This window comes from Uranotaenia lowii, chromosome 2 (assembly GCF_029784155.1).
Source record: "Uranotaenia lowii strain MFRU-FL chromosome 2, ASM2978415v1, whole genome shotgun sequence".
Taxonomy (NCBI): domain Eukaryota; kingdom Metazoa; phylum Arthropoda; class Insecta; order Diptera; family Culicidae; genus Uranotaenia; species Uranotaenia lowii.
This window is the reverse complement of record NC_073692.1, coordinates 100,406,224-100,420,855: the sequence shown is the minus strand read 5'-3', so window position 1 is coordinate 100,420,855 and position 14,632 is coordinate 100,406,224. Positions and strand designations below refer to the sequence as shown.

General features: G+C 40.6%; 1 protein-coding gene across 2 annotated transcripts in view; it reads right to left on the bottom strand.

Moving 5' to 3' along the window:
- Positions 1-4,687, bottom strand: part of LOC129743800 (restin homolog) — a 251,176-nt gene extending 246,489 nt beyond the window's left edge. Inside the window, exons 1-3 of one of the 2 annotated variants that reach the window (XM_055735996.1) lie at positions 4,326-4,687; positions 2,359-2,477; positions 1,234-1,721 (exon numbers count right to left, since the gene is read on the bottom strand). In XM_055735996.1, the coding sequence (XP_055591971.1) occupies positions 1,234-1,573 (340 nt within the window). In that variant the 5' untranslated portion in view covers positions 1,574-1,721; positions 2,359-2,477; positions 4,326-4,687. The remainder of the gene's footprint in view (positions 1-1,233; positions 1,722-2,358; positions 2,478-4,325) is intronic. The other variant, XM_055735994.1, reaches the window with a different exon arrangement.
- Positions 4,688-14,632: the final 9,945 nt, after the last annotated feature.

Sequence of the window (14,632 nt, the reverse complement as noted above, 5' to 3'; positions counted from 1 at the left end):
CTACAAGATTTGGGTTTTGCGTATTCGTGTTGTGGTAAGAATTAGTCGTGTAGCACACACTGAAACTCAGTGGTGCTCAACTTGTTTCACCTGCCTGGTATCGCCTGCCTGTTTTTGCTAGGAAAGATAACTCTAGGCATTGCTCGCCCCCAAAACGGTACGAAACAATTTCCATTTTGAAGCACATATCTTATTTGCATCCATAAAAAACCATAAAAGTTGCGAATCTTGATGTTTTTATTTCCAAATAAATGAAACTATCATTTCCCGCTGGCCTGAATTGAAACAAAGTGTTATTTTCACACATTTCTCGTTTTAAACTCTTTTGCATAATGTGTGAAACGCACCCATTTCGTTTCTTTAAACGGTATTCCCCATTTATGCGCAGCAGCACCTTCAGACATTCAATGTGTTGTTCTACTTATTTCGAAAATGTTTGAAATTTAACACATTAAATTATGAAATGATTTATCAGTGAAGCATGAAAGTCCTTAATAAAAAAAATGGATCAATATGATACCTGCCAAATTGATTATTTTAATGTTGTACACTGCCGTTCCAAGCAAGATTGTCCCATGTGAAAAAATGTGCCAACGAGAAAAACGCGATTTAAATTTCAGCTATATTTCCAATTTTTTTCTCAAACTAAAAACTCACCGACAGATTTTTCGTAGTGAACAGTTCAAGTTAATCATTTTACAATGTTTTCTGCCAACAAAAAAGTGCATTTTCTACAAATAAGAGCCAAATGCTCCGTGTGACACTTTTTGCGTAGAATTAGAACGCATACCGATGCTAGTTCTACGAAAAACTGTCACACGGCTTCAATTTTTCTATCATTTTTTCAAAAAAATTAAGTTACATCGTAATTTGAGAATTACGTTCCTATTTATTTATAAAAATGTATAGTAGAGTATGGATCCTGTAAGAAGTGCCTACCCAAAAGTGTTTTGTGAAAATTTCTCTGGATAAAACACTCAAGGGTCCTCGCTCCAGCTCCGCCCTCTATTTTAGTGTTCTTTTCGGTGAACAACATGATAAATTTTCAACAGTTTAAAATCCCCTGTGTTTGAAAAAGAAACTCTTTCTTGATATATAAACTTTTTTCAAAGGTTTTCTTAAATAATTTTTAAAATTCCACAAAGCTAACCATCGAATTACATTTTTGCAGTTAAGTTTAAACATGTTGAATAAGGAATTACAGTCAAGTATGATAAAAGGATAATTACTCACTTTTCGATTCCGGTGGCGGGGGTCCCGCTTTGGGGGCATGATGACCCATACAGGGCCGCCCTATCCGACTGGACGCGGCAACCGGGGGCGCCGGCATAGTAGCTGTTGTAGCAGAAGCTGCCGCATTTGCCGGTTGCGTCAGAGAACTGGTACTCGCCAGGGACGCATTCGATGAACTGTGCGACATTGTCGGCGGTTTAATACCGGAAGGTTTCGGAATTGACCGCACTTTGGGCGGCTGAATTCCGGACGGTTTGACGGGAGGTTGATCGGCAGCGGGAGGCCCACCTCCTCCCGATGCTCCATTTTCCCCACCATTTGCACCATTTGATTCACTCATTTTTTTCTTATTTTCTTCTTCGGGAACACACAAACTTAAGAACGGCTCTGAATGACTTTCTCACATTGACACATTAAAATTGAGCGCTCATAAAACACTTTTTGATATACAGCGATTTTAACGACTTCACACGGTTGATTTTCTTCTTCTGGATAAGGATTAAGATTTTAGATTTATCACTTTTTCCACAAAAACGATTTGATCAAAAGCAACCCCTTCACGCGCACCTTTAAACGTGGTTTAATTTATAGATAGAAACCTCCCCACAAAAAAAAAAAAAACCGTACAAGTTGAAGCGAAATCCGCAATGACACTCTCAAAACAAGTGAAAAACGTAATTTTTCTTTCGGTGACCAACGACGAAATGGCTCTTTTTCCGTGCTCTCGTCTCAATCTACCGGCCATTATTTTTCCCCGGCAGCCGGGACTGAATTGTGGCATTTGTTATTCTATGTTTTTCCCACTCGTTCTTTTTCGCGTTAATGTATTCTAAGAAAAATATGCGAAAACCCCCGTTTTTGTACCTCGGGCAAGGATTATCGCCACGTGATTATGCTGACTCTGAAATGTGTGGCTTACGTCCGAGATAATGTCGTCGGATAATTTTCGTTATTTTCTCTCGAGTTGTGACTTATCTGAATTTAAATTTAAATGTTTTCTTAAAAGGTAATGTAAATGTACAACTTGAAAATTTAAAACCAATAACATAGAAAAACCACAATTCGTCTGACCAAATGTAAATTGTTTGAGACGTTGTCTGATATCCTAAGACTAGGTGTACTTACCTGATCGGACTTCACACACCCTTTTCAACGCATATATGCACTCTATACTTGCCCGGCAGTAGTAATCTTACACCATGTGTAAATGTAATTCAATCAGCTGTGTAACCACTCTGGGCAAACTGTAACGTAAATTGGAGAGCTACTACAATGATTGATGCTATTTGTTTCGATTCCCTGGCTGAGCGAAGAAATTGTTCACCCTCCCAACACAAAAAAAAGATGGGAGCCGGTGAAATCAATGGAGCTGAACCGTTTCGGAGAAAAAAGTGGTAAAAAATCAGACGGGTGCCTGAAGTTATCATTTATTAAATGTGAAAAAACTTAAAGCAACTATGGGTTTTGTTATTTTGGTAAAAAAGAAAAGAAACTATCAAAATTTTTAAACCTTTTGTAAATACTCCTAGCGAAGAACAAAAAAAAGAGTGTTAAAAAAAGAATTATGAAAGTTAGATGTAGAAGGTATAAAAACTACATATGCTGTAAATAAAAAAAAAATTCAAAACATTGTGGAATTAATTTTCTTAAAGCATTGTATCTGTGGAACTAAAATATCTACGCAAAATCTGAAACCGTGATAATGATAGATAATAAGTAGAAATAGAATCAAAGATTATTAAAAATTTAACTTTACTCAAAAATGAATCAATTAACTTTCAAACGCCTTAAAACCAAAATCAGAGGTGGTAGACAAAATCTGACAAAAGATTCAAATGCAGGACCCCAAAATCTCAAAAATAAGTAATTCATGCTTAGGCATCAAACATGGTTCTATTTAACTGAAATTTATGTTTTTCAAACATATCTTATAATCGATATAAATCTTTAGAATGTTTAAAAATAGTAATTTATTAATTTCAGTACATATTATAATTTTTAATAAAAATGAAATTTTGTCCTTCCTTCTTTAGATTCTGCCCCACAGTGTACCGATTGCCGGGTAGATAACCCACAGCTGAGCTGGGTGTGCAGAACCGTAACGAAACGACGATCTCATACGTGTTTTACGATGATGAATATCAATGAAGAGTTGCTATAGGTATAGGTATACATTTCAAGAATCATAAGCTTCTACAAACGACAGGTTTAAATCCACTTGATACCGAGATTCAACTCCCAACCAAGATGTCTTGGTTGAGCGGGTTCTATCCCTTTGATTGAGAAAAATTGTCTCAAGATTGCGTGGCTATGGATCGTTAATTATATCATGTGATGGTCTGTTTAGTTAGATGAATGTTTTGATAAAATTTTATTTTTTTAATTTTTTTTTATTTTAAAAGACAGAAAATAATTAAAATTTCCATAGATGTATAAAAAAGTGGAATGTTTCGCCTTTTTGATGAGTTAGTAAACCTTTCTGATTATTATTTTAACGATGCGTAGACAGGAATGTTTGCATCACATTCTCGAGTAGATCGGGCAAACAGCGATTGACATTTTTATGAGCCCGGCTTTCCAATATCCGTAAGAGGACTATTTTTGGATCATGACAACGACCAAACGAGAGACCGGTGTTAACAACGTGAGTTGAGAAAAAATAAAAAATAAAAACCACGACCAAATGAAAGGGAATATGTAGGTTCAAAAAGTATAAAAATAAAACCGGCGCCCAAATGATACAATTCCGAGCGCCCTTGAACTACTTTCTTCGCTAGAGTATTTACAAACAGAAACCTATTTTCGGCACCGACTGGGCGTCTTGTTTTCGAACCAAGTTCCTTGAAAAGGTCACCGTGGTTCTGTGTGATCATCTGAAGCCAATTCAAAAAGGTAACGGTCAGCTCCCCCCACACACCCACTTTTCCAAATGAAGCGAGAGGCTGCAGCCAGACGGCTCACATCTCTCGATTCGATATCGATATCGCAGAAAAATCTTTTTGCTCAGCTAGTTTTCTAGGTTAAATTGATCAATTTGTAGTAGTTGACTGGATCTCGTATTGCGTAATGACCCGCCCAACCCAGTGGCTTACCAAAACCATAAAATTTACCCACCAAACACTGCACAATTCGAACACAAAATGTTCAAAATTCCATCACATAAAACCACCGAATTTCTCTTTTCACCCCAACTCGCGCACGGAATAAAACGTAAACAAAAAGCACTGATTTTCTCCGCGTAACCGGAAGCGACCGATTTAAAACGGAGGCCTGGGGCCAACGTTCCCCGAATGTTTCCTACCGCAAAGGACACAGAATTTCCACCGGGGAAAAACGACGGTACTCGATACGGATTTGGACCGCGACGACGACGACAATTTTATCAGACAAAACACTGAAACGCGAGAAACTTCCGACCGATTGACCACTAACTGTTAACGCTGGCTGATGATTGGGGCGATTTCAATCAACGGCGACGTAAACACGACGGATTTTCTGAAAAGTCTTATGAGAGAAAAATAATTTTTCGTTTCTTTACCTCACAACATAAGGAAATGTCCGTTCAAATTTGTTTTTAAATAAATTATTTGAAAGTTTTTTGAAAGCATACACAAAATCTCAATATTAAAACATTCAAATGATTTAAAACGTACATCCACACAATATCGATTACACCATTTTGTAAAATTCAAACTGAGATGTGCGGTTGAATTTTGCACAACGGCCAAGCGAGAAACGTCAAAATAAAAGAAAACGGCCTGGCGCTCGCCCGCCGATGATGATGATGGGGCTCGCTCTCACTTCGTGATGATGGTTGTTCTCTCACTTGAAACCCCCCCTTTGCGAGAGAGTGTTTCGTTTCGTCAGCTGTTCTGTTTTGATTTTGGAAGGTGGCTGCCGCGAACTGGGTTGCCAGGTGCCCAGATTTGTCTGTAAAACCAAGACTTTCGAGCCTTCGTCCAGATATTGGTCAGACACAGATTTTGCCCAGATTTTTGCTGAGAGTGCCCAGATGTTACAGACTTTCAAAATTGAGTGATAAAATCAATATTCATGTATCGGATTTGAATCGTAAGTGGCAGATTAGACTGAAATTTGGCTTGTTTTCATTGGTATTTGCCCAATCATTAATTAAACTTTTTTTTTTTAAATAACATCGGCAATGGTACTTGGCAGGAAACAGTGTTTGTTAATTGTTGTACAGTTATCAACTCGAAAATAACCCGAACACCATAGCACAAACACCCCCCCCCCCCCCCCCCCGCTCTCACGATTCATCAAATTTAAGTACCAAATTTGTGATTTTCCTTATGCACAGACACACACAGACTTTTTTTGAAAATTGCCCAGATTTTTCATCCTCAACACCTGGCATCCCTGGCCGCGAATAGAGGAAAAGCGCACTTTTAATGAGCCATGAGCGCCGGAAATAGGGGAATCTGAACGGCCTCCTTTATGTTTCTTTTTAAGTCTTCTTTTCTGCTGTTCCGTTTCCTCTGAATTTTTTTAAAGCCTTTTTTGAGAATTTATGTTTTTTTAAACTCCTTGTACAATTTTTTTTCCGGGAATTTAACAGCAAGCTGTCATTCATCCCTAATCCTCCTTGTACAAACTTCCCTGAGATTTTTTTATGTCCCATTTGAGACTCTTTTTCTCCTTTGAGACAATTTTACTTTTCCTATGACTTTTTCATTATTTTTTTTTCTTTATGACTTTTTTATGTCTTTTGTGTCTCCTTTGAGACTTTTTGTGACTCAAGAATCTTTATGTTTTATTTAGGACTCTTTATCTTGGGATTCTTCATGTCTCATTTGAGAATATTTGCCGTCTCCTTTGAGACTTTTTATTTGTATTTTTTCAGACTCTATTTAGACATCACGCAGAGAAAACATGTACGATTAAAACAAAAAAAAACTGCACCTTTGGATTCTAGTGATCTTTGAATCTAAATATTATTTCTAAGATTAAAGAACTTTTTTCTTCGAAAGAAAAGATAATTATTTTGATTAAATGTTAAGAAATTTTCCTATGTTTTTGCGGAACTTTCCTTTGAAATAAATCATCTTTTTGCTGCGTAAATGTCTCCTTTGAGCCTCTTTGCACAATTCTCATTTGAGATTCTTTGATGTCTCCTTCGAGAGTTTTTTTTTTTTGGGCTGTTTAAATATTAAATCAACAAAACAACAAACTGTAATACCCTCGCCCCCCTTACTAAACGCATTACGTATTAAATGGTCCCTCTTTACATTTTCTTTCGGACTTTTATAACGTCTGCTTTGAAACATTTACTATGTCATCTTTGAGTTTTATTTATGTCTAAATTTATGTTTCCATTGAGATTTTTTACGTCTCCTTTGAGACTGTTCATGTTTCCGTTGAGATTTTTTATTTTTCCTTTAAGACTTAAGTAATTTTTCATGTCTTCTTTGAGACTCTTTATACAAATCTCTTTTGAGATTATTTTAAGTCTTCTTTGAAACTTTTCAGGGCTCATTTGAGACCCTTTCTTACGTCTTCTTTGACATTTTTATAACGTCTTACTACGTTTCTTTAAAGACTTTTTTAATGGCGTATTTTTTTTTGATTCCGGATTTGGCTCTAGAACCGTCAGAATAAAAAAGCAAGTTTCGGGTTTCGAGTTATTCCATACGTAGGTGTGCGTGAGAACGAGCGCAATGTTTACATGCAGCTGTCATTTTGTTCTCCCTTCTGGATTTCTTCATTCGGTTCTTCACATCCGGATTGCCGTTTTTTGTGTCCGGATTGCACTGGACTGAAGATAGTACGATTTTGCTTGGCTGAGAGCAAAAATAGTTTATATAAAGATTCCCAACTCTTATGAAAACCGGGAGACAAAAAAAATAAGCGCCACCATCAAATATGACGGCAGAAATGCAACTAAAACACAGTGAACACTGTTAGCAGAAAAAACTCATGTTAATCAGTTTTTATCACACGGTGGGACACATGTACTCAATTGAGAGTTTTTAAGCACAGCAATCAAAAGTCCCATTAACAATAACTAATTTTTGCACCCAAAAATCTCCAGTGTCAAAAATGAGGGTGTGGATTATTTTATGCGCAGCGCACAAAATGGGACTGCACACTTTAGATCTGTGGATTGTGACATTTGTGCCATATTTCAAATCAGTACCTATTTAAATTAGTTTTTTTTTTAAATTTTTCTACTCGCTAACCGTGACTGCAAAAGATTGCACAATATCCAAATTTCAAAAAAAAATATCAGCATGATTGTTTCACTTTGAAGAAGACTCAAAGTTTGCAAAATTAATAATAAAATAATATTCTTCAAAATTTAACACGACATTTCAGATAAAGTAAAATGCCACAGTTTTATAAGTTGATCCAGCTGTTTCTATTATGCAGCACTTTGAGTATTGTGTTTTTTCAAACTGATTTTCTTGCAGGCCATTTAGCTAAATTTAGTTCTATGTACAAATTTAACAGAGTAAATAAAGGTAGCGGTACCGTAGGAATTTTATCACATTGAGGGAATCAAAAAATAAAATCTTAAGTAGTTTTAAACACTGAGACTGGCTTGAAATTCAACTTTTCACTATGTTCTTAAATTATAAATTGTAAAGTATTCTTAAATTATTATTTTCTTTATACACTTTTTTATTCATTGCTGATATAAATAATCAAATTAAAAACATTGTGAACGTTAATGTTTTCATTATTATTTTAACTGTTTAAGTTTAAGTTTTTTCACAATCGATGAATCTGAATGCGGTTAGCTCAATTTTACTGAGTCAGTAGCATTTGTTTCTCAAAATTTAATCAAATTACTTCAGAGTGCATTTTGAATAATTTTAAATTGATTGAAAACATATCAGAGTGCATCATGATCTGCACGCTCGGATCTTTAAACACAATTTGTGAGAAATGTTGACCTTTTCCGTCAGCAGGTGGTGCTGATGTTTGTAGAAAGAATGTCTGTTGGAATTTATATGAAAAATGTCAAGAGCTGGGTATCTTTATATCTACTATCTTTGCTGAGAGGTTCAAAATCGCGGCCCGCATAGCAAAGTATGATACACTTAAACGTCCGTATTATTCCATTCTGATAACATTAATAGTAACGTGTCAACCCGCATAAATCAGTACCATAAAATGACTATTACTGTAATCTTTCTCCTGAGACACCCAAAAGATTACCCTAATAGTTATCAGATTATTCAAGGATGATTATGTGGCGTACTTTACCGCCGTTCCCTTCTTGCGACATCGCATCGAATCTTCCAGAACATTCCACTCATCGAAAACGTTCGACACCCAGAACGCACGACGCTTGCGCCAGCCAATCAGCGACACGCCAATTGCGTCAGCCAATCAGCGACACGCAATAGCAGGTAGCATCAATTACCGGCGACAGACAATAGCCGGCTACCAACAACAACAACAGCAGACGGCAGTCGACAGCGACAGCAGACAATAGAGTACAACAATAGCAATAACATACAATCACCTGCATGTACAATAGCATACACGACACATTCGATCTCTCACACACACATACACACCAAACAGTATAAAAAGCCAATAGTTGTACATAGAAAACGATTATTAATAAAGTTTACGTCAAACAGTGAACACGCATTGTTAATCGATATCCGATAATTTGGACCCCCAAATTTTGGTGACCCCGACGTGATCGAAAGGAACCAACCGTGGCATCAGTGAACCAGTGCATCTAGTGGTGAAAAAAACTCTCCTGAGGAACATCAGTGAATTTAACAGTGAAAAAAAAAAACCTTTCTGAGAATCAGTGATATTAGTGAAAAAACCAACAGTGGAACCATGGCCCAAAACGACGTGAAAAGTGAACATTCACTAGCAGCGGAACCAGCGCTGATTTCCAAAGTCAGCTATCCTGCATTCGATCCAGACGACATCGAAACTTGGATCTTGTGTCTGGAAGCCGCATTTAGCGTGAATTGTGTCAGGAGCGACAGGAATAAATTTAACACCGTGATTGTTGCTCTTGGGCCCCGCTGTAAATTTGTGCATACCACAATTGCACAATGCACCGAATCTGCGAACAACGACAAATACGAAACGCTGAAATCCGCCGTGATTTCGCATTTCCGCCTTTCTGATAACCAGCGACTAACGAGTTTGCTTTCCGGAATGATTTTAGGTGACCAGAAGCCGAGCGTTCTTCTTTCGGAAATGCGCCGCCTGGGTGGTGACGGGTGTTCGGACAACGTTCTTTCCAACTTGTGGCTCCGTGCACTGCCAGTCACAGTGCGTTCCATCATCGCAGCGATGCCAACCGCCTCATTGGACGAACAAGCGAAAGTGGCCGACAAGATTTTGGAAGTCCCGAGGAGTGATCCGCCAACCGTTCACTCCGTCGAACCGTCCGCATTGGAACAACGCATCGAGGCACTTTCTCGCCGTCTCGATCAGGTGCTTGGTGGAAAATCTCGCAGTCGTGAGCGGCCGACGTACCGAGATCAGACCCGATCTTCAAACCGTCGCTCACAAACGCCCTCCCGGTCAACAAGCTCCCGCCGATGGATATGTTGGTTCCACTACCGATATGGTGCCCAGGCTCAGAAGTGCGAGAAGCAGAGAGGAGACAACGCCAACGTGCCGTGTATATTCTACGACGGCAAGTTGAATGTGTACACCCGGCCTGCAAAAAATTAATTTCCGTGCAATCACCTGATTGCACGCAATCATCCGAAGCCTCCTTCGAACCAGCACAAGCCGATGTATCCAGCCTCGAACTCAACAAGGACATCTTGCGCATCCACGTGCACGATCAGCAATCAGCACAACAGTTTCTAATCGACACTGGTGCTGATATTTCCGTGCTACCACCGACACCACGAGAACAGCTTCATCCTTCACCGTCTCATCGTCTCTACGCAGCAAATGGCAGCCCCATACAAACTTATGGCACCAAGCGGTTGCAATTGGACATCGGACTCCGCCGACCATTTGTGTGGATTTTCACTATCGCCGATGTGAAATCCCCGATCATTGGAGCTGATTTTTTGAAGCACTTTGATCTTCTGGTGGATCTGAAACGCAACAAGCTGATTGACAACCTCACCAACCTGCAAGTGAACAACATCAACGCTGCCTCCGAGCCGACGATAACCACATTTGATGTGAACTCGCCCTTCTCAGACATCCTGAAGGAATTCCAAGACATCACCATCCTGAATATGAACCATCACCCGACCAAGTCGAACACCGTCCATCAGATCATTACAACAGGCCAACCAGTTTTCTGTTGCCCCCGCCGGTTGCCACCCGACAAGCTGAAGGAAGCCAAAGAGGAATTCCGTTTCCTTATGGAGCAGGGAATATGCCAACCATCGAAAAGTTCCTGGGCCAGTCCTCTTCACATGGTACGGAAATCCAATGGCAAATGGAGACCGTGTGGTGACTATCGGAACCTTAACGCCATCACCGTTCCCGATCATTACCCAGTGCCACATATCCAGGACTTTTCCAACATCCTCTATGGGAAATGCATTTTCTCATGCATTGATCTGCAACGTGCCTATCACCAAATTCCCGTAGCACCGGAAGACGTACCGAAGACCGCAATTACGACGCCGTTTGGCCTTTTCGAGTTCAAGTTCATGACATTCGGATTGCGAAACGCTGGTCAAACTCTCCAGAGGCACCTCCATCAGATTTTAGGCCACCTGGAATATGTTTTCCCGTACGTCGACGACTTATGCATCGCCTCCGCCAGCATCGAAGAGCATAAACGGCATCTGCGTCAAGTATTCCAGATCCTGAGGGAAAACAACCTGACCATCAACGCCAAATCGGGAAATCTGAGGTGAAATTCCTGGGTCATCTCATCACTCCCGAGGGCATCAAACCAAACCCGAGCAAGGTCGAAGCTGTGCTAAATTATCCTCAACCCACGACTGCCCGGCAGATGAAGCGATTTTTAGGAACAATTAATTTCTATCGTCGTTTCCTACCCGGCGCTGCCGCCCAGCAACAGTTGCTCCAGCAAATGATTACCGGTAACATCCGAAACGACCAAACACCTCTGCAATGGAACGAGATCACCCTCGCAGCTTTCCGACAGTGTAAAACAGCTTTAGCTAATGCTACTCAACTCGCTCACCCATCGGCCCAAGCGAAATTAGCATTAGACGTCGATGCTTCAGGAACAGCAATTGGCGCTGTTCTTCACCAAATCACCGAAAAAGGATGCCAGCCACTCGCATTCTTTTCCCGCAAATTGAGGGAAGCCCAACGAAAGGCAAGTACATACGATCGTGAGCTCTACGCAATGTACGAAGCGGTCAAGTACTTCAAGGACACCCTCATCGGACGTGAGTTCTGCATCTACACAGACCACAAGCCACTCACTCATGCCTTTCACCAGCGCCCTGAAAAAGCGACACCAACTCAAACTCGTCATCTAGGTTTCATCAGCGAGTATACAACGGATATTCGACACGTTCCCGGTGAGTCGAACAAGGTTGCCGATATGCTCAGCCGAATTGAAACCATCTCGACCACTAGCGAAACAATAAACTTCGAGCAAATGGCCACCCAGCAGGAAACCGATCCCGAGCTACAGCAGTATTTGCGATCCCCTCCAGCAAATACCAGCCTACAGCCAGCGGCTTCGGCGTAGTGGTTAGAGTTCAAGTCATCTACGCCAAAGTTCATGAGATCGAATCCCGGTCATGGCATACATAGTACACTTTCTGTGGTTTGGTGGTTTTAGCATTTGTGAGATGCTAGCCATCATTACTTCGAAAGATGTGCGCTTAGAAAGAGACGAACCAGCCCAAGGCTGAAAGTCTCTATAATAAGAAAAAAAAAAAAAAAAAAAAAAACCAGCCTACTGCTGAAGAAACTCAAGTCGCCATTATCCTCCACACCGATCTACTGTGACATCTCCACCGAAGCCATCAGACCGTTTGTTCCGAAAGAATTTCGGCAAGCCATCATCAGGAAGCTTCACAATAATTCGCATCCAGGCATACGATCAACGACACGACTTGTCAGTGATCGATATGTTTGGCCATCGATTCGTCGAGATTGCAAAATTTTTGTCACACATTGCCTGCCCTGCCAGAAATCTAAGGTACACCGGTACAACAAAACGCCAGTTGTGCAAATTCAAACCCCATCGGATCGTTTTGCACACGTTCATATGGACCTCATTGGACCTCTACCTCCATCGGAAGGAAATGCCTATTGCCTCACGATGATAGACAAATTCACCCGTTGGCCAGAAGTCATACCAATCCCAAATATGACTGCCATCACCGTCGCTCGAGCATTCGTTAACGGCTGGATCTCAAGGTTTGGAGTACCAGTCAACGTGACGACTGATCTTGGTCGTCAATTCGAGTCGGAGCTCTTCCGTGAGCTGAACACATTACTTGGGATAACGCATCTTCGTACAACGCCTTACCATCCCCAGGCAAATGGACAAATCGAGAGGACTCATCGCCAACTAAAAGCAGCGATTATGTGCCACCAAAATGCTAAGTGGACAGAGTCGCTACCATTCGTGCTCCTCGGAATGAGAACCGCCCTCAAGGAAGACCTTCAAGCGACGATCGCTGATCTCACCTATGGCACTTCATTGCGTTTGCCAGGTGACTTCTTCGTCGAAAATCAACTGAAACAACCGTCATCGGAATTCGTGGCCGACCTGAAAAAAGCCATGAATAAGCTGCAACCAACGCCTACGACCAACCACGCCAAGAATGCAACCTTCATCCAAAAGGATCTGCAAACCTGCAGCCACGTCTTCGTCAAGGTATGTGCAATTAAACCTCCACTGAGTCAACCTTTTGATGGCCCATACCGAGTACTTCGCCGGAAGAAAAAGGTATTCATCATCGACATCAACGGCAAGCGTTCGCCGATTTCAATTGATCGCCTGAAAGCCGCATTCATCGTACCCGACGAGCCAACTTCTTCAACCAACTCAACCCAGCCTTTGGATGTCACCGATGACAGAACCCCTCCAGTTCGAACCCGTTCAGGACGCCAGGTCAAAATACCATCCAAATTTTGGAACCATTAAGGGGGGAGTACTGTGGCGTACTTTACCGCCGTTCCCTTCTTGCGACATCGCATCGAATCTTCCAGAACATTCCACTCATCGAAAACGTTCGACACCCAGAACGCACGACGCTTGCGCCAGCCAATCAGCGACACGCCAATTGCGTCAGCCAATCAGCGACACGCAATAGCAGGTAGCATCAATTACCGGCGACAGACAATAGCCGGCTACCAACAACAACAACAGCAGACGGCAGTCGACAGCGACAGCAGACAATAGAGTACAACAATAGCAATAACATACAATCACCTGCATGTACAATAGCATACACGACACATTCGATCTCTCACACACACATACACACCAAACAGTATAAAAAGCCAATAGTTGTACATAGAAAACGATTATTAATAAAGTTTACGTCAAACAGTGAACACGCATTGTTAATCGATATCCGATAATTTGGACCCCCAAAATTATATGAATCGTTTTGGGTATCGTTTGGACACACTTTACGATACAGTGAACGGGTTGTTAAGTAGAGTTATGATTCAACAACGATTCAAATGCAACGAACTGGTTGGATCTTACATGTTATCTTTTGTTAATGATCTACCCATAAAATGAGGATGATACGATGTATCTTCAATTATTAATAATGAGATTAGTAAAAAATAAATATAAGTTAGAGTTACTAAAGTTTGTTTATTCAACATTTAATTATAACACATTTAAAAAAAATTCTTTAAAACATAAGATTAATGAACCTCTACACAATCACACTACACTAAAAACGTACACTTTATAAGCGGTTCCATTGAGGCAGTATGTTCCCGAGATGCTGAGATGGTGCCGAGGATGTAGATCGGGAGGGTTGGTGTTACCTGTAGTGGCCACAATATTGAAACCGTTTCCATCTCATTATCCTTCGGCGCTCCCGTCGGATTCGTTTGCGATTTTGCGCCCTCGTCTGAAGCCGCCTAAAATTGCCTTACAGCTCCTGGAAGGAAAAATATTTTTTAATAGGCATCCTTTTTCGATTAAGATTACTTCAAGTAAGGTACTCACCATTACCATCAGAGTAGGTGCAATCTCCGAACGTTCCGACTCCTTGAAAATTGTCCCGAACTAAGCCGCGGAAGATTTTTTTCACAACCCAGGCAAACTCAGCCACGTGTTTTGGAATGGCAGCAGCAAAATTGATGGCGTGTTGCAAAAATACTCAATTTGTTTTTTTTCACCATTTATTGAATCTTTCAAAAATAATTCGTTATCGTTTTATCGCGTTGCAAAAATTATCTTTTTGATTTTAAGAATATCAATCGTATCTTTCGGAAATAATATTTTTCCGTTCTAGCAAAGACA